The sequence below is a fragment of the Dermacentor andersoni genome, chromosome 1, assembly GCF_023375885.2.
Source record: "Dermacentor andersoni chromosome 1, qqDerAnde1_hic_scaffold, whole genome shotgun sequence".
NCBI lineage: Eukaryota > Metazoa > Arthropoda > Arachnida > Ixodida > Ixodidae > Dermacentor > Dermacentor andersoni.
In genome coordinates, this window is record NC_092814.1 from 397,317,940 (window position 1) to 397,337,972 (window position 20,033).

Genomic DNA, 20,033 nt, shown 5'->3' on the forward strand with positions numbered 1-20,033 from the left:
ATTTTAGAAATTTCGTGTGCATTATTATGGAAGTTCTTTTCGTATTTGCGATTTATAAGCTGTCAGCTGCTTTCCTCAAGTCTTTAAAAGAAGTGCCGATTCAACGTAGCTTATTACATTACGGTCACTGTTAGTCACTTCGTCTAAAGCAGCGTAGCTAGAAGCTTCGCCTGAGCGTAGGCAGAAGCTTCGGCAATCCCTTTTTTTTGTTAAACAATTCAGGCGCCTGATTCCAAAACGTTCCGTACGTGAAAATGTCGTTATTGTCATGACAGACTCACTGTAGTACACTTTTCGTTATGCCATCATATTTGTGTCGGTCTGAAAGGGCTGCTGCAGGAGCAGACGTTGGGTCGGTGCCGAGACTTCTGTTAGTATCAACCTTGGCCGTGCACTGCGTAAGCGCGTCGAACGTCATGAGAGGTGCTATCGGGTAATTGAGAACAGAAAGGCTGATATGTAAGCAACCAAATAAACAAACCAAAGCGGGGCATAAAGAATTGTCCTTGTGCGGAGATATATTTTTATTGAGGAAAGGGGAGTGAAATACAGCCGAAATCGAGCGTCCCTGAGCGCTCGGTATTGCAATACTTGGGCAAGTAATCATGATGCCCTCTAGACACATGTGCTATGCTTTTTTATTTCTTATCTGAATAGGACATCGCGTGTGATTGCACTTTGAAAAATGGTACGTGACTGAAGCTCCTCCAGTGCAAGCATTAGGAGACAGCAAAACGTGCTCACCGCCCCCACAAAAATACAACAGATGCGCACTTCATTCCCTTGTCTCTTGGAGGTCCGTGGCCTATTGCCGAGTCACTAAGCATTTTTGCATTAAGAGTATTTCGCTAGCAGCCGAAATTTCTATATGGCTAGAGAGTTTCCATGTGTTTGAGAAAATGCGTTCACATGCACGCTCCTTGCAGTAAAGCCATCTGCGCATAAAGAGGAGCACACGCCAGGCATACTCATCAGCTTGAATGCACACGTCAAAGACAAATTGTGCATGCGTAACGAGCCGGCTCTCCTGGGTACTCGATAAACTGCGGGCGTTTCTCGGTCGACAGGAGTTGGTCAAGATACCGCGAATGAAGCGACAGCGTGCGACTTGGGTCCCTTAAAGGGGCGTGAGGTGGGCGTAAGGGGCGGGGGGCATCAGAGTCCTGCAGGGAGGAGCAGCAGGCACAGCGCAGAATTCGGACGGGTGGGCGCGTTGTGTAGCAGACACTCGTGGTGTGACCGCCGTGGATTGCTTTACTACGAAGACGAGGCCTCGTCTGACGACGATTGGCGGCTGCCCTTCTTGTGCGTCTGGGCCTTCTTCAGCGTCTTCACATCGAGGTCACCATAGTAGTTTTCACTGCGCAGGTGAGAGATGAAACTATGTCAGCCATGACTACCAGAGGAACGATAAGAATGCAGAAAGTTAAAAATTAAACACGCACGGTGCTTGGAACACTTCAAGCGCCTATAAACTGCGCATTACAACACATGGTACGTACAACATGGATCAAAGGACACTGCGAAAATTGGCTGGCGCACACTTTTGTTTGATTGCGTAGTATCGTTGTACACAAGCGCACCATGAAGGTTTGAAATGCGTTTATCATAACTTCCCTTGGGCAAATATCATCAAAGCTACGCTTCCCGAATGTTGTTGTAATGACTTAATAAAACGAATCTGCCATTTTCAAGCTTGTGAAACACAACCTGCTAAACTGATAACTGTAAAACTCCCTGTGTTTAGTCGTATAGCCCATATAACGATAGACAACGAAGTACATAGCGTATTGCTGGAAAATCTACTTTGAAAATTTACCGTTGTGCCAGAATCTATAAGCCGTTAAATCATTCCCGTTGTAGGCCTACATGTCTAATGCTCATAATTTCATCAACAAGATTTCAACCAACCTTCTTAATTTTGCTTGCCGTTGTTTTTAAGAGCGGATGCTCTTTATTTCGTACATTTGCAAAGTCAATACGGGGAAACATAAATAGTCGCTTAGTGCTACCGGTACATCACACATGCCATTAACTTATTTACAGTTACACATAGCAAAGTCACTTATTTGACATGATAGACATATTGGGTACCACATTACGGGGAATATGCGTTTTTTTTTTAAATCGTTGAAAAAATATTTTACGTTTACCGCTGACCCATTCTTTGTTAAATGTTGCTGAAAGATTGCGTTTTATAGTCTCTATCGTTCAATCTAACACTTGGAACAGAAGATTGCCTGGCCTTTAAGTAAAGAAATAGAAGCTAGCTGCTGCGTACGCGATGCTAGTTACCTACAAGGGTACCCACAGGGGCTTGTTTGTACGGCGTATCTTATTTTGTTGTAGCGCAAGCTGAACAAGGACAACAGAAAGACACATCTTACACACACAGCGCTGTGTGTGTAAGATGTGCCTTTCTGTGAGCTCGCCATAGCAATTCCTTTCGGCGTGCACTGCGGTGGCAAATGGGCGTCACAGGACGTTCGAAAAGATTTCCTTCCAGAGACCCGAAGACAGTCCAGGGACGTAATCGCTTTTCAGGTGTCTGTTCTCATTGTCGACTGATGTGGGTTACGAACCGGTGCCATGTATTGTATTCCGCTCCTAACATATGCGGCAGAAGCCCGAGAACAAGTTGATGACCGCGCAAATAGCGTTGGAAAGAAAAATGTTAGATGTAACGTTAAGAGACAGGAGGAGAGCGGTGTGGATACAACAGAAAGGCACATCTTACACACATAGGGCTGTGTGTGTCAGATGTGCCTTTCTGTTGTCCTTGTTCAGCTTGCGCTATAACAAAATAGTTGCCTACCTTTCCCTTGCAATATTTTACAATGTTTGGCCTGAAATCAACAGAACTATCAGCGTCGACAAATAAAAGGTAGCCATGAGTGTGCCTAAATGTTTTGAAACATACCGGCGGGCCACATCACACAAATAAATGTCGATATGTGTCGGTTAAACACTTGAGCCTATACAGATTCCTCACTTTTGTGAGAACAAAACGCCATTGTGTTCTCCTGTCTGAATGCCGCCTTGAAGAAGTAGTTCCCTTATTGGAATGAGGAAAGCTACACAAGGCAACTAGAGCGACTAAAGCGATCGTGACACGATAGTGTTTGGCCTTTCTGAGCGAAAGCCGAGGTAATAGTCAACTCGCCTGGGTTGCACAGCCGCTATGGTGCTGCGCTGCTACGCACGAGGTGGGAGGATTAAAGCCCGGCCGCGTGGGCCGCATTTCGATGGGGCGAAAAGCAAAAACGCCTGTGTCGCATTCACTGGGGCACGTTAAAGAACCCCCGGTGATCAAAATTAATCCGGAGCCCCCCACTACAGCGTGCCTCATAATCATATCGTGGTTCGGCTCGTGAAACCCCAGAATCTTTAAAAGGTAATAGCGGAATAAATGTGGTTCTTGCTTGTATAAAAAATGTACAAAAAATTGCCAGTTGTTAGCGTTCCGTATCAGCAAGCTGCGTCCCGCCGTCTTAAGAAAATGGGAGCACGGTATTTTTGCATGTAATTTTTTTTTGCAAACCACAAGCTGGCCAAGCAATGCGCTGCCGTGCACAGAAGGATCGAGGGCAAAGCCCGCATGAGTGCGCTATCAAGCCCCGTGAAAGAATTTTCCCACATTAGACAAGTGCTATTGATGACATTCCCCTATCATGCGTGAAATTCTACGTTGGGCAGACCGGGCGCTGTTTGAATAATAGGGTATTGAACCATAAAGTGTCTCCACGGACCAGCCGTTTTCTAACCAACTTTGCATTGTAAAGAATGGGGCACCGCCGGAGTGTTTTCTGATAGAAAGCTGCTTTCTAGGTAAAGAAAGAAGCTGGAATGTGAGATTAAAGAATTGTTTATAAACGATTCGGGTAAAATATGTGCTGCTAGATCATCTTTCATGTTTCAATTGTCAGAAATATTATATCTGTATATAATATGCTTTTTAGTTTTTGGCAACGTGTTCAATATGTGCATATACATTTGTGCGATTTCAGTAGAAATAATCACCGGCCAAGCAGTCCGCACAGATGGTTAACCAGCAAAGCTGAAACGTGCGGGCCTGGTGTTTCTCATTGGAGTAATCCGGAAAATCCATTAAACGACAGCTGGGCAGCCTGCGGATCCTCGTTACGCAGTTGCTGCTTGCGCTTGGCTGCACGAAGCTGTTCTTGTGCCCGGGCTGCAGCATCGGCAACGCGTAGACGAGCTCGTTCCCGGTTCTGTTCACAGCGTTGCTCATCGAAAGATGCCTTCTCTTCAGGAGTACGTATGACGCGTGGCCTACCGATTTAGGAGCAGGAGAGAAACTGCTGCGCTCGCGCTCGACTTCGACAGGGGAGCAATAACACCCCTACTGGGGCAAAAATACGATGTTGTGCACTTACCTACAAAAAATTCAACATAACAAAAGGCAGGTGGTTAGATATATTTAATGCAAGGTGTTGTGGTATAAAGCGGGACAGTGAATGGGACTTTCTAGTTCATGTGGAGAAGTACAGTTTGTTGTACACAACGTCGAGATTTGCAGAGGTGAAGGTTTGTGAAATATGAAGTCAAGTTTCAGTGAGATCAATAAGCGACCCTGCTGTAACATTGAAGGATTAGCATCCTTTTTTGTTCTCTCTCGCTATCTTATTGCCTCAAATGTTAGTTGCAAACTGACACTCTAGTTTGTTGTACACACATAAGTGCATCATGCAGAGACATAACCGCAAAGGTGAGGAGACAGCTGGTCAGCGCGGCAATCTCAAGTCATCAGCCAGGCTTAGTATGCTAGAGGACACGAGACGCAAATATATAGCTCAGAAAGAAGCTGCAAAAAGAAAACGTAAACTGAAAAATTGGCGCCCTGATTATGAAACTCATGTTAATGTTCCGTGACACCTACTAAACCACAAATTGATCACTAACTGGTCACGCCTTTTGGTATCAGTGGCAGACGGACGTGGGACCTACCGGTGAAAATACACTACATGCCCAAGTTTAGGTCACCTTCTTTTTCAACCCATTGAATATTAATATTTGCACTGATTTCCCTGTGCAAACAAACTCGTTAGAGTAGATTTTTCCATGTTCTCATTAACTTCAAGCTTACTAGACATTGAGCGCGGACACTCAGCCCCTTTCTAAGTGTCGCGTTTTTTACTCTCAGTAAGCACAATAGTCAGAGTGCAAGCAGGCACCCAGAAGCAAAGCACCGTTTTGCGCGTACAAAAATGTAGCAGCAGATGTCTGCAAGCGAGCGCACATTGTTCTCGTAGGCATTAAAACGCTGCGACCTGAACGGCATTGCCAACACGACGTCTTACGGCGGTGCCGCCACGTCCCCACTTTCACATCTATTAAGCCATCGACGTGACCAAGAAACACGAGACAGAAAAAATAGAGAATGCTAAACCGGGAACAACCCTCCAGACAAGTGTTTTTCATTCCTGGCAGCTTACATTCTGCCTAGCATGATGTAACTGCCTAACGGGTCTCTCCAGAACGGTCTCTTGTATACGCCGCACGATAGACCGACCGAGACGGTGGCCGTTGGCACGAGACCAACCCGACGGGGCGAGGGAAGTCGCCTACCTGCAACACGCCCAAGAAGCGCTTTCGCCTTGTGGGCGCGCGCGCTACAGATTACCAGCCGACCAAGGACCTCTGAGCAGCTCGCCGCTTTTCCGTTGCGTAAGAGATGGGCTCCATCGACAAGGCCACGCTCTCCCCGCTCGCGTACACGCCGAGCATCCTGATCTTCCAACATAGTCTCACGCACGTTCGCATTTGAAGCCGGTTTTGCCCAGACGCCATCTGCGCGCATCAGCAGCCCTTGGCTAATCCAGCACGACGGCGGGATCGTGGAGGCATGCGGGAGAACGCTTCGCGGCGAGTGCGACATTATATTCGTCGCACATGTCTAGCTGTTCAGGGTCGGACTGTAGTAAGCAAGAGGACACCCTTATGTTGCATACTTAACGATAAAACTGGTTTCGAATTTCTAAGCGCTTTCTGGGACATTGTTCATTGACATGGTCCAATAAAAGCCAACAGTTTGCTCTCGAACACATTGAGTCTTCGATGACATATTTGGAGAGAACGTTGCCACGGTGCGGAAGGCGGATAGAAGACGACTTTTCATGTTTCACTCTGTCGACGCCTCTGATGCCGCTGTTTCTACAAGACTTATTCTTCTGCCCCTTAATATGCCGCATCTTTGCTGAGGAAAAAAAATATACACGAACAAGAGAATGCTGTCTCCCACTTTAAATACTCCTAAGAGTTTTACTTGTATTTTAGCTGCGTTCTATTTCTATGTACATTAGGTTACACAGCTCAGGGCTGAGCGTAACCGCAAATCAGCTTTCCTTCGCACAGCCCTATTTCGTGTGCACAGAGACCAAAATGTTGAGTTTAACGACATCATCTGAAGAGGATTTTTAAAGATATTTCCTCGATACCAAGTTGTGATAAAATTTGCACCAGCTATTCATTTCACGCACCATGCGGCGGCATCTCTGAGCCATTCGCTGTATTATATTGCTCACCTAAGTGCGAGTTCGTAACGACAATTAAATCGAATTCATAATCGCAATATAATTGCTCTCGCGTTTCCATTTGCAGCGTTCTCCGTCTTCTATGGCATGATTTCATTCTTTGGTATTAAGACAGCCAGGTCATGAATGCACCTCTGCCTTTACAACAAAGGCGCGATGAGCTTCCCCTCCACATCAAATGGTCGACTTGTTGACTCAGTGATATTGCTGGTCTGGCACCGTATCACAAGTGATGATCGAACTATTAGCCATTTCAAAATCTCAAGTATGAAGGGAAGTATAAATCGTCCCTTTCGCACAAAGCTAAACTTCCTACAATTTCCATTTCTTACAACTCTGGAGAGCGCGGTTTCTGCTTTCAAACGTGTGTATAAGGGTACGTGATTTGGAATCTTTGCATTTCAGATTGTATGGAGCACATAAACAGGGGAAGCGATCTGCGACGCTATTTCGCAACATGGCTGATCAGTTCAGCAGTAGTTAAGTTATGGACTTCACTGTTTTTGTCAGCGCAGAAATTGTGGAGTGTTACATTGGTCCTACTTAATGTCCCGAAGTGGCGCATTCTTGTGGCGATATCTATCAAAATAATTTTGTAGTGAGACCACAGTGCAGGAAGGACCAAATTGGTTGCGCAATCCTGTAGTGGGACCAGGACCACATTCGAGGAAGTATGACCAGAGCGAGGACCTTTTATATGTAGTTTTTTGTACAATGGAAGACCACACAAGCTGAAGTCGACGCATGGCTCAGCTTGTTTTTTTACAGCCAGTTTGGACACAATTGCAAGAAGTCGTTATTGCCAGAAAAATTTTCTTGGTCGAAATATTGGTCTCGTAACATTACAAATTCATACCGACATTTATTTGTAAATTGAAAAGCTGTTACAGAAAGACACGTGTCCAACAAGGCTCTAACAGCAATAGAACGTGCTTTTTATAAAATACGGACTTTACTCTAAAAGCATCATATACATGAATTATCGGCCCAGGGGGACCTCATTTTAAGAAAAACCAACGCATTCAATTCGCCAGTCAACTAATCCCATTATATACCTTCTTAGTTGCCAACTTTACTGCACATGAGATGCTATAACGTAAAGCCATTCAAAACTTTTCTATTTCGATTCTGCAATCCGCCCTCCATGATCGGTCAAGAACTTTTTTAGACATCCCCCACTTCACCTGTCAGTTACGCGACGTCACGCAAACCGCGATAGCTCCCCATCTGATATGACGTGACACTCTGATTATGCATGATTGGACTGAACAAAAGAAAAAGAGTTACTTCTGACTCGACACTTCTTTGCCATTAGCCCCCGGCTATTGCTCAAAATTTTTCGGGCGGCACCCACTTCACCTGCCTCTCACGTGACGTCACAAAACCGCGAAAATTCACCGCCTCAAAGTGACGGTACGCGTTAAAGATGCAATAATATGCCGAACAAAGCTGTATCTTTCGCTGAATAGGCGGAGGTATGTCCCGTTCCGAAAGGAATAAAAGATGGCTGCCGCCGATCGCTCAGGCACTGGCTACTCGCACCTGCCGGAGAGCATAGATATGCGTAACCTTGTAACGTTCTCGAGCACTTTCGGTACGTTTACGACCTCGCTCAGCCACGTTTTGTAAGGATTCTTTTTAGCGGCATTCCTAACCTTCCGTTGCATGCCCCCGCGATTTTCGACCAGCCACCGCAAGGTACGTAAGGGAAAAGGGACCAGTCGCAGACGCCCGCAGCACCCTGTTCCTCCGGTTATCGATTTTCAGTGCACTGGCTCGGCCCTATCGAAAGCCTCTCCACATGAGTGGGTCCTCGCCTCTTATCAGCCAATTGGATAAGACAAGCCGCTGAGTGCAGGTAATGTTATTCATTTTTAAATCCAACAAAACTGGCCTCCTACAAACGAGGAGAGCATTTGATTGGTCTGTTTAGAAAACCCAGAGGGTTACCGCCCAGTGCTTGCGTCGGCAGTTACCCAAATTTGATGCCAGGAGATTGGAAGAATTGTATATTGGAATAGGTTTACGTTGTAGGGTCCATGCCTATATTTTAATGTTGAAGTGAATCTTCTACATCTCTACATGGCCATGTAGGCCGAAATATCTGGTGACAACTTATTCGTTCAAATTGCCTGATTATTTATGTGGCACCGCCAATACACGGCAATCCTTCCAAGAAATGCGTCAGGTAAAAGTGTGGCGTAAAATGAAGGTGTTGTCGCATTTCTTCAGCGAGCTGAGTTGTAATTTGCGAAACTGGCCAGTGGAAACATAGTCACTTCAGAAGGAGCGGCGAGAACGACCGCTTTATTGCGCGGTATGGCGAATCTAAATTTTACGCCACACTTCGACGTCACAGGTGGGTTGCACAATGAGCCACTCATTGAGGTGCCGTGTTCGCATTGAGGAAAATTATAGGAATAATTTGACGCGAGGCACTCGGGTCTACATTTTCTAAGGTGAAAAAGAACTTGCGTGTTGTTACTCTTCAACTGTCCCATGTAAACAATTGCCGTCAAGCTCGTAACTGTAAAGTTAATGTGTATAGATCGATTATTGAATGGATTTATGTTGACTTTCTTCCAAATCATGCTTGCTTGGACAGATAATTTATCTGCAGCGACCTGATTTGAGTAAACTTGCCGGCTTATAAAAAAAATAGGCGTTGGAAGTAAACACACAACAAAGACACGCACACAAACACACTGCATATAGTTGCCTATTTTTAGCAGGAGAATACGGCATATGGACACTTTCTTTTTGTCCCTGGTACGTATCAGCTACTCTTGTAGCATGACATCGGTCCAGCCTCGCTTTTGGCACGCCTTCAACGAAAGTTCCTGCGGCCATTATGTTTGTCCACTATTTTACAGTATGTTTACACGGACACCGTAGGCGCTAAATACTCAAATATGCGGCACCACAGGACAGTAATATCGATATATGCAGTGTTTGGCGGGGTCCCAAAGTAGCACTCGGGCAACAGGAGTGACGCAGCAGCAAGAGGATTCACTTTGAACCCATAGCATTCTTTAAGGTGCAAATAAATCGAAGCAGGCGACGATTTCTCAGACTTCAGCAGTGCACAAGCAGCTGCAGATTTCTACCCATCCAAAGAAATTTCCGTACGAGGAGAAAGCAGAGCTCGGAACTATTCTGGAGCTTCTGTAGGGCAAGACCAATGGCAAAAGGATGACAGACTTGAGCACTAGCAACCGTCTGTACTCCTCGCCCGTTAACTAGCGGGGTGATAATGGCCCCAGTGGTAACGCACTCACCATCCCTGGACATTCTCGGGGTCATCGCACTGGAGCGAGTCGACGTTGAAGACGGTGCCAAGGCTGCAGCCGTATGGTCTCGCCTGTCCCTCGATGCACACGTAGAACTTGCGGCAGTCGGTCGGGTGAGCATGGCGGGTGAACACGCCCGGCTGGTCCACCTCGGCTGGGTCGGGGCACACGAAGCCTTCAGCTACCTCGCGCTGGTCGCAGCGGTCCACCAAGTCGGCCCACACGCACACGCGCTGGTCGTTGTCGTATGCCAGCCCCGGTGGGCACTCGTAGCGCGAGCTTTCACCGTTCCAGCAGGAGAAGAACACGCGGCAGTTGTGGCTGTCCGGGAAGATGCCGTACAGGCGCGGGCAGTTGGGCGTGCTGATCGGCGGCTCTGCGCGCGCGCACCAGGGTTTGCAAAAACAGCATTTTAGTCTTCGTCTTTAAAGGTTCATCGCCTCGTTTCGCAGCGAAAGTAGTTGACTACAGGTACGCATCTTTGGCGATGAATACGCCATTTAAAAAAAAGAGCAACTTTTCATATATACAAGGCAAAACTGTTCTGACTGTGTTGAAAGCTCGCTTTGCTTAAAAAGTTGTCTTGTTTCAGTAATATATACTAGGTATCGAGCAATTAACAAATACGAAGCGCGTGGCGCGATTTTGAGCAACGTATCACTGTTCGTTTTTATGCCTAGGTTGGCACTCAGACTAGTTCGCTACGATTACTGCCCTGACAAGCATTTTTCTGCAAGGGTAGAATGTTAGACATAAGGGTACCTTCTAGAATGAGCGAAGTAGGTTCACATTTAGGGATTCGTGCTACATATGAGCAAATAGGAACATTAAGTTTGTCGAACAGGCTTCTGGAAACTGTGCACCCTAGAGAGGCCGGTTGTATACTATTCACCTGTGAGAATGAATAAATAACCGCATTTTCATTGCAGGATTGTCGCAAATAACCGGTGTAAATTCATGTAATTATATAGAGAAAAAGATTATCCTGGCCTGTAGGCAGTGAAGCTTGTAGCAGGTGCACAACAATAACTGTGCAATATCTGGGGCGCGTACCCTGAGACAAGAATTGAACATGTTAGGCGCAGGAAGGACACAACACAGAAGAAGACAGACAACTGAGCACTTGTATTCTAGAACGCAGATGAATTTTTCGAGTGCTCCCTTCTTATCTGTCCTGCTCTTTGTGGTGTCTGGTCAGCGGCCGACACGTTCAATACCGAAGATCATCAGCTAGAATGACGCCACGTTCTTTTGTTCTGTAACATATAGGAACTCTTACCGAGATCCGTCCGGTCCCCGCAGTTGACGGAGAACGGGTAGGCGCAGTTCTCCCTCAGTGGGTCGACGTCGTCGAAGACCAGCCCGTTTCCGCACGTCTTGAGGGACGCGGTGCCGTTACTGCAGGCGTAATACTTGTCGCAGCTCTTGTGGTGCGGGTAGAAGCCAAACTGGTCCGGGCACTGGAAGTCATCAGATTTCTGGCCACCCACTGCGCAGGACAGATGTACGAACCAGCGGCATATAAATCCCATTGAATGCAACAAGCAAATATTACATTCACGTGTGCGCGCATTCTGTAATGTGGCGGCATAAGCGCATGTCGGTCGCGGCTTCCAGCGTCAGATGCAATCTCTCTTGAACAACACAAGTTGCTTTGACTTGATGTACAACTTACTCCTCTGCGAATAAGTGGCATGACAAATGTCTGGGTGAAGCTGCTCCACTTATATGTTTTGCTTAATTAAAAAGTTTGCCCAACTCAATGAGGGATTTTATATACTTTAGAAGGCCGCCAATTGCGATACCTACAGATGCTGTCCTAATCTTTGTTTCTGTTTCTCTCTACGAACAACTAACCTTGGAACAACTTAAGATGGGGCTGCTTTGTTTCGAAGTCTCCATCACACAATATTCATGCAAATCTTAACAAACCCAAATTATATTTCCATGCCAATTTCACGCGACCCTTTTCCAGCAATTAGCTTTAAAGCAGCAGATCTGACTGCTTGCTCTGATAAGCCACGAGGACACTGAATACAGCCACTTATTCACCATTTGGAAAACGCGTGAGAAAATGTTTTAACTGCCATGTTTTCACTGAATTCAAATTATTAATTGTTCAAGCACAAAAAAGAAAATGCTTGCCACTTAGGCGCATCCGGAGGGGGGATGGCATAACAAAGATTTTTCCCGAAAAAAAATGCAATGTACACACAATTGACCCCCCTGTCCCTCTTGGCACAATCGCCCGCTTGTTATTTGCTCCGCTATTTGAGCGGTCGGGTTTTTTGTTCGCAGTAGCGCGTACTAGTGCAACTGCCTCCTACTTCTGACGGGGTCAAAGACTTTATTTCACAGATTTACTATATTTCGGAATGACCCTTCCCTCACTCAACTGCAACAGCTACAAGCAATCGCAACCATACTTGGACTTTCCCGCGCGAATCACCATCCTTGTTCAGTCCGCGTTCACTCTTGAATGTATTCCAGCGATCATGGCCTTTCTGGTGGTCAGAGGTCTAGAAACCCAACAGGGGCGAAACTCACACAGCGTACTTACAAACGAAATTTGACGTGAGAAAGACTTTTAGGAAAGAAGTGTATTCACAAAGCTAAAACCATTCGTAAGGTCAGCAAGCTTGCGGTGCCCGCCGCTCCAACGACGAGTAGTGCAGTCCAAAGCAGGCGTGTGTGAAATGATGCGGTAACTTTAGTACTTACGCCAACAGTAAGCGCAAGCCAATACACAGAATTTCCACAGCCGTCGCCACTGCCGACGTAAGAAAGCATTTCAACGATAGGGCGGCAGCAGGCTTACGAACAAATGTCTGTCTGCGCCGGTCCAGCTGACGCGGGTCGGCGTCGGAACGTGTCACTGCGGCCGATTGGCCAGAGGCCACAACTGATGGACTGCGATGGCGCGTACTTTCATGTTTGTGGCGCACTCTGATTTGCCATATCAAAGTACATTGAGCAGTATTAGTGCATAATTCTATTGGGCGTGCGCTGCTGTGGACGGCAGTAGCATTATTGGTGTGCTGCGTATTTGTGCTGAATGTCTGATAGCGTGTGTTTCTGTATGCGTGAAATAGCCTGAATTTCCATGCTTGTCCTGACACTATGTTAGGTGGTAGAAGTCAGAAATGTGGCACCTGTCCCTGACAAATCGCGCAAACAAGCAAAGGAATAAAAAATGTTAAGCGCAAGGTTAAGAGACAGGAATAGAGTGGCGTAGAGCTGAGAGGAAATGGAGTACGTGGTAGCTGACCTTAAGAGGAAATATTCGGGCAGTGTAATTTGTAGGGCAGACAATCGGTGGCCCATTAGAAATACAGAGTGTGTTATACGGGAAAAGAAGCACTGTCGAGGATGGCAGAAAATTAGGCGAGGTGATGAAATGACGAAATTGGGAGGCGCATCTTGAAATCTGCTAGTGCAGGGAAGCGGTAACCACATATCGACCGGATAGGCCTTCATCGGGCAGTGGACACAAAAATAGGCTGATGACGTTTTACATCATGCAATTCTTTTCTGGAATTTTCACGCAGAGTTTTTTGTGGCTGCATTCGCATGTATATAGAACAGCGTCTGCCACCGCTTGGATGAGGCACCAAGGCAACCAATAGGTAAGCTCTCCCAAATAACAAACGACCTAATACAGACACGACAAAGCATGAAAGTGTCCAAATCAAGAGATCAGATAGAATTCGCGGAAATGTAAAAACTGATCAACAAGATGAATGTAAGAGATATTCAAAATTATAACGTGAGAAAGACGGAGGAAGTAGTACGAAATGGACGCAGCATGAAATCAGTAGGAAGAAAACTTGGCATAGGACAAGTGGAGATATGTGCGTAAAGATAAGCAGGCTAATATCATCAGTAATTTCGAAGATATAGCAAAATTAGTGGAAAATTTCTATATATACCTGCGCAGCACCCAGAGCAGCCACGCTACCTTCATTTTGAGAAGTAATGAACAGGATACAGACGCCCCTTCTATAACTAGCGAAGCAGTTAGAAGGGACTTGCAAGACATGACCCGTGGAAAAGAGGCAGGAGAAGTTGGAATAACAGTCTATTTATTCAAAGATGGAGGAGGTACGCTGGAAAGCTTGCAGCCCTTAATACGCAATGCCCCACGACTTCAAGTGTGCCAGAGAACTGGAAGAATGCCAACATTATACTAAGCCACAAGAAGGGAGGCGCGAGAGAAGCAAAAATTATAGGCCCATTAGCTTACTTTCAATATTGTATAAAATATTCACCAAGATAATTTCCAACAGAATAAAGGCAACACTTGACTTCAGTAAACCAAGAGAACAGGCTGGCTTGAGGAAGGGACATTCTACAATGTATCACATCCATGTCAACACTCAAGTAATCGAGAAATCTACTGAGTACAATCAACCTCAGTATATGGCTTTCATTGATTATGAAAAGGCATTTCAGTCATTACAGATACCAGCAGTCATAGAGGCATTACGTAATCGAGCAGTGCAGGACATACGGGAATATCATGGAAAATGTATACAAAGATTTCACAGCTACCTTGGTTCTCCACAAGAAAAGTTGAAAGTTACCTATAAAGAACGGGGTCAGGCAAGGAAACACTATCACTCAAATGGTATTTACTGCATGCTTGGAAGAAGTATTCAAGCTACTAAAGAGGAAAGGCACAGCAGTGAGGATCGATGGCGAATATCTCAGGAATACTCTGTTTGTAGGTGAAACTGCCCTGTTAAATAACATTGGGGACGATTCACAACCAATGATTGATGACCTTAACAGAGTAAGTGTAAGACTGGTGTTAAAGATTAATATGCAGAAGACAAAGATAACCTTCATTATCCTGGCAAGGGAGTAAGTGTTCAGGATCGACACTCAGCCTCTAGAGTATGTAAAGGAGTGCGGTTATCAAAGCCAGTTACTGACAGGGGACCCTGATCCCAAGAAGGAAATTTACAGAAGAATAAAAATGGGTTGGAGTGCATACGGCAGGCGTTGCCAAATATTGACAGGGAGCTTACCACCTTCATTGAAAAGAAAGGTGTACAATCACTGCATTCTACTGGTGCTAACATATGGGGTGGAAACCTGGAGACTGACAAAGAAGCTCGAAAAGAAGTTAAGGACCGCGCAAAGGACGATGGAACGAAAAATGTTAGGTGTAACGTTAAGAGACAGGAAGAGAGCGGTGCGGATCAGAGAGCAAACAGGGATAGCCGATATTCTAATTGACATTAAGAGAAAAAATTGGAGCTGGGCAGGCCATGGAATGCGTAGGACATATAACGGGTGGACACTTAGAGTGACAGAATGGGTGCCAAGGGAAGGAAAGCGCAGTCGAGGACAGCAAAAAAACAGGGTGGGGTAATGAAATTAGAAAATTTTAAGGCGCAAGTTGGAATCAGTTGGTGCAGGGTAATTCGAGATTGCACGGAGGGGCTCTCATCCCGCGGTGGGCATAAGGAGAGTCTTATGATGACGGTGTTTTCTTTACCAATAAATAAATGTACCTGAGCAAACACTGCTAATATCAGAGTGCAATGTATTGGTGAACTGGATTTTGGTTTTCCAAGAATCAATTAAATTTCTCTGTTACAAAAACGGAATTTAGTAATGCAGGTTTATTGTGTGCCCTTCAGTTCAGGCGCTAACTGGCAGCCAAAATAAATGTATATCCATCAACCATCAAGGCTTCGCTCACAGCGGGACCTTATATATAAATTCACCACGTTAATGGCCATTAGATAAATGCCGTAAAATTATAGTAAAGCAAATTACACATATGGCTGTGGTTAAGCTTTCAGCAATATTGTGCATAACCTGAGGTGTGAGAAGCTCAAAATACTGCGGTTGTGTTAAATGTGCCACTCAGGATTTTTGGAAACGTAAGCGCTTTAATTGCATCGTCCCGTCTTGTGTTGCTACCTGTTCGATTAGCCTTACCCCACATTGCCACTCGCGCTCAAGCCGGAGTAAGTGATCCTTGGCTGTGTATATATATATATATATATACATATATGTGTGCGTGTGTGTGTGTGTGTGTGTGTGTGTGTGTGTGTGTGTGTGTGTGTGTGTGTGTGTGTGTGTGTGTGTGTGTGTGTGTGTGTGTGTGTGTGTAATTCCTTATGGTCAAGCAGCGTACTGCTTGTCTGGCAGCTGGCTGGCCGGAAATGCCAGCTGTTGCATTGCCTATTCATTGAGCACCACGGGTGGCAGCAGTGGAACATCTTACATCCCCTCCCGACCAGACGGGTCAGTTCCGCAAGAAAACAGTCCCCGTAGGAGGCGGACAGTTCTCACAGAACCGATGGTCACGCGCTCCATGTACGTCAAACAAGGCCTTGCTGTTTTGCTCGTGTCTCCCTTTCAAAGAGCTCGCTGTCATGGGCGCAGGAGCCCCTTTCCGAGCGCAGCTCTTTCCGTGCTGCCCCTCTGTGACGTCGCTTTGCAGAAATAGCCTGTGCGAGGCTACGCCACGCCGGATTGTTCTTCGCAGCGGCCATGTACGAATTGTGTGGTGTGACGAGTCTCCTTTTGCGGTGTCTCATTGCAATACTTTCGCTCCCGCTGCAGCATGCGTTAACGCACGCCAGATGTGTGGCGCGCGTAGCACCAAATATTAGTGCGAGAGCATTACGTGCCCCATTACTCGAAAATCCGGCGGCGGTAGCGTGACGGAACGATGGCACCAAAAATGGCGATGGCGAAAGCATTTTACAGTCGTCGAAAATGCTCGCAATCCAGTGAAATTTCTCACGGAGGTTCCTGTAAACAAATTAAATTAGTTGCTTTGAAAACAGAGGTTGGTACATTTTGGTGTGGGCGGGAGTCCAACTCAGGCCTTCGGAGTGGCAGACGAGTGGCCTATTTCACCAAAATAATACCGTCGCGTTCCCACACGTATGCAGTCGTAAATGTCACTGCGGAATTTTGATTCCATGGTATTGCAGCTTTCTTTGCTGTTAATGACCGAACCTAGTTCCTTTTTAGTTCTTGCACCTTTCTTTCCTTATTACTTTTTGTTGCTTCTTCTGGCAGTATCGCACTACCACTTCCATCACAGCACTCGCTACTTGCGCAGTCAGCTATCTCTTTTCTGCTCTTCAACACACGCCCGTTTCTTCTTCTCGTTGCCATGCCAGCGTTATGTCGATACCTGCTGCACAAAGCCCCAATGAAATGACCGCCAGTAAGCATTGACAGATAACCTTACAAGACTGTAGGCATCGACTCGTAATGAGCCACTCTTATACAAAAGAAAGATTCTCAACAAAACAATTGTCCCGACTGTGGGCGATTAGACACGTTTCATTGATTGTTACACGGCCACTTCATCATCGCGTTAGATCACCAACAAACTACGATGAAGCGGCTCAAATGCACTTCGCCATATTTTCCCCCGTCGAACGTATTTGTTACTTAATGCACTTCACTTTAATATAAAATTATTCGCAGAAAGGTCTCGCAGGAAGTGATGGTACAAAGGGAGCATAACTTACTCCACTTCGGAAATATTTAGTACAGCCAAATAACCGCTCCTTTTTTCCTTTTTTGCGTCACTAACCTCAGTATCCCTGGATTTTTATACTGCAAGAGCACATAAACGCATAGAAGGGCACAATTGTCGACGTGGTGGTGTGGTAACCGGCATACAACTTCCAGTGTCCCAAGATGAAAAACAGCTTCGCCTGATTGCTGTTATCTCGGGAATAATTAAGAGGTGTACAGCAAGCGAACGGCCCGACAAGTTTGCGGTTGTTGTTCGTAGTGCGTACTACCGTCGTCAAATGTACCGGCACAGGGTGACGCTTGAGGCCTTCCTTTGTAGTCTCTGAAAAGCGTTTGCACTTGGCTCAGCTTTCCCCGCAAATGTTTCCCTAGAATATGCGGCTCGCTGTGTGTTTCCGATGCCAAGTGCATAAACAGGTGTTTACAGGCGGAAATTGTGTCGCAGTGCCATGTTTGCTGGTCTCTTTGTAGAAGTGTGAAAGAGCGCAGGATTTGCCTCTGCATAAAGCGCGATGCAAATGCGGAGTGTGCCCAGAAGGGCGCCCGACATGGGCGACACAGGTGTCTGGTGAACGCACAAGCTACTCTGGGACAGGAAGAACACTCCATTCTCGATTAATGCGGCGGTCTTGTCAGACGGCATCCTCAGGAAAGCGCACCAGCGATGCAGTTTCCCCTCGGGCACGTGTGGACGCTTCTTCCGCCTCGAGTGCAGGCACGCGTCGGCTCGTGCTCAGCTGTCCTGAATAATTCATCGCCCAGGGTAGGAGACCAAAAATGTCGGCCACCGGTCCCTCGCGCACGAGACTCACGGTGTGACCCGCAGCCGGCGGTGCCGGCACGACCGTGTCGCGCGCGCCCCGTCCAACGTCACCGACGTCGCTGACGACCGGTCTTCCGTGTCGAGCTACCGCCGGTAACTCACCACCCTCTCCCGCTGCGTCGCTTAGCTTTGGCATCCGGGAGAGGGCACGAGAAGCGAGGGACGAGAGAAAGAAAAACACGAAAAGTGGTGCGGTGCTGAGATACGCGTGGCCTGCTTGTTGGCTCCGATCGGGAAGCCGCATTTTGCGCGGTCCTCGTGTTGTTCGACGCGAGAACAAGTGATGCCGCTGCTGTACCGGAATTCCTGGCAAGTGATTCGGCACCACTTTCGGCTGAGTTCCGGTGCGAGAGCAATCCGGGACACTGTTGGTAGGGGGCGCCACAGAGTGTGTGCGCCACTAGCGTCGTGTGCGCCACATACCGCTGCGAGCGTTTTCTGCGACGAGTGTTTCTGGAAGGCTTTCGAGAAGTGGTCATTAGTGTAAGGCCGGCTTCACGTTTGCTGCTGCACCGACTCGCACTTGTCACGGGAGCCCGTTTTTTCTGCTTCCGGTTCATTTGCTTCTTGCCTGAACGCCCACATCAAACGCGATATTTTAGTGACTAGAATGTTCCAAGAATTAACTTGCATTGATTCGAAAGGATGCTGCAATTTGATGCGTTTAGACAACTTGTGCCTGCTTTCCCATACAGGAAAATACAACAGATTGTTGCACACAAGGGGCCCTATAACGTATAACTATTCCAATATGTTGCTATTCCAATCTCCTGACGTCAAATTTGCGTAACCGCCAACGCAAGCACCGGGCGGTCACCCGCAAGGTTGTCCGAACAATCCAATCAAACGCTGTCCTCGTTCATTGGTGTCGCTTTTGTTTGCTTGAAAACCGAAAAACATTGTCTACATTGAGTGGCTTGTCTTATCTAATTGGCTGACAGGAGGCGAGGATCACGCTCAAGTGGAGAGGGATTCGATAGCGCCGAGCCACTGCAATGAAAGTCGACAACCGGGTGAAGAAGGTGGTGCCGGCGTCGGCGATTGATCCGCGTTCCCTTACGTAGCTTGCGGTGGCTGATCGAAAATCGCGGTGGCATGCAATGGAAGCGTAAGAATAACGCTAAAACGGATCCTCAGTAATGAAGAGTTGGCAGAATGAAGTCGTAAACGTGCCAAAAGTGCTCGAAAACGTTACACGGCCACGCAAGAAGTTTTATTATACGCAAATAAACCTATGCTCTCCGGCTGGTGCGAGTAGCCAGCGCCTGAGCGATCGGCGGCAGCCATCTCTTATTCCTTTCGGAAGGCGGCAACCTGCGGCTATTCAGAAGAAAATTCAATTTTGTTCGGCATATTAATGCATCTTTAATGCATAAACGTCACTTTGACGCGGTGAGTTCTTGCGGTTTTGTGACGTCGCGTCAAAGGCAGGTGAAGTGGATGCAGCCAGAAAACTTTTGACCAATAGCCAAGGGGCTAATGACGAAAAGGCGTCGTATCAGAAATAACTCTTTTTCGTTTTTCGGTCAAATCATGCATAATCAGCGTGTACGCAAGTCATATCAGATGGGGAGCTATCGCGGTTTACGTGACATCGCGTGACAGACAGGTGAAATGGGGGTGGTCCAAAAATGATTTTGACGAATCGCGGAGGGCTGATTGCAGAATTGGAGTAAAAAAGTTTCGAACAGTTTCACGTTATAGCGCCCAAGGTATACATCTCTGCGCACTAAAAGGGAAAGTGTTTGGATGGATCCATAGTGTGACAGTTCTAGCCAGCTCGAACCACATGCCTTGTTCGGCGTGGGGTTGACTAATACTCGCCTATGAGCCCACAGTGCCGGTGGC

The 20,033-nt window shown here is 46.7% G+C and overlaps 1 protein-coding gene across 1 annotated transcript in view; it reads right to left on the reverse strand.

Moving 5' to 3' along the window:
- Window positions 1-493: 493 nt before the first annotated feature.
- Window positions 494-20,033, reverse strand: part of LOC126518731 (protein obstructor-E-like) — a 61,021-nt gene continuing 41,481 nt past the window's right edge. The window contains exons 2-4 of the mRNA XM_050168500.3: window positions 11,124-11,333; window positions 9,833-10,220; window positions 494-1,360 (exon numbers count right to left, since the gene is read on the reverse strand). Coding sequence (XP_050024457.1) covers window positions 1,258-1,360; window positions 9,833-10,220; window positions 11,124-11,333 — 701 coding nt within the window. The 3' untranslated portion in view covers window positions 494-1,257. The remainder of the gene's footprint in view (window positions 1,361-9,832; window positions 10,221-11,123; window positions 11,334-20,033) is intronic.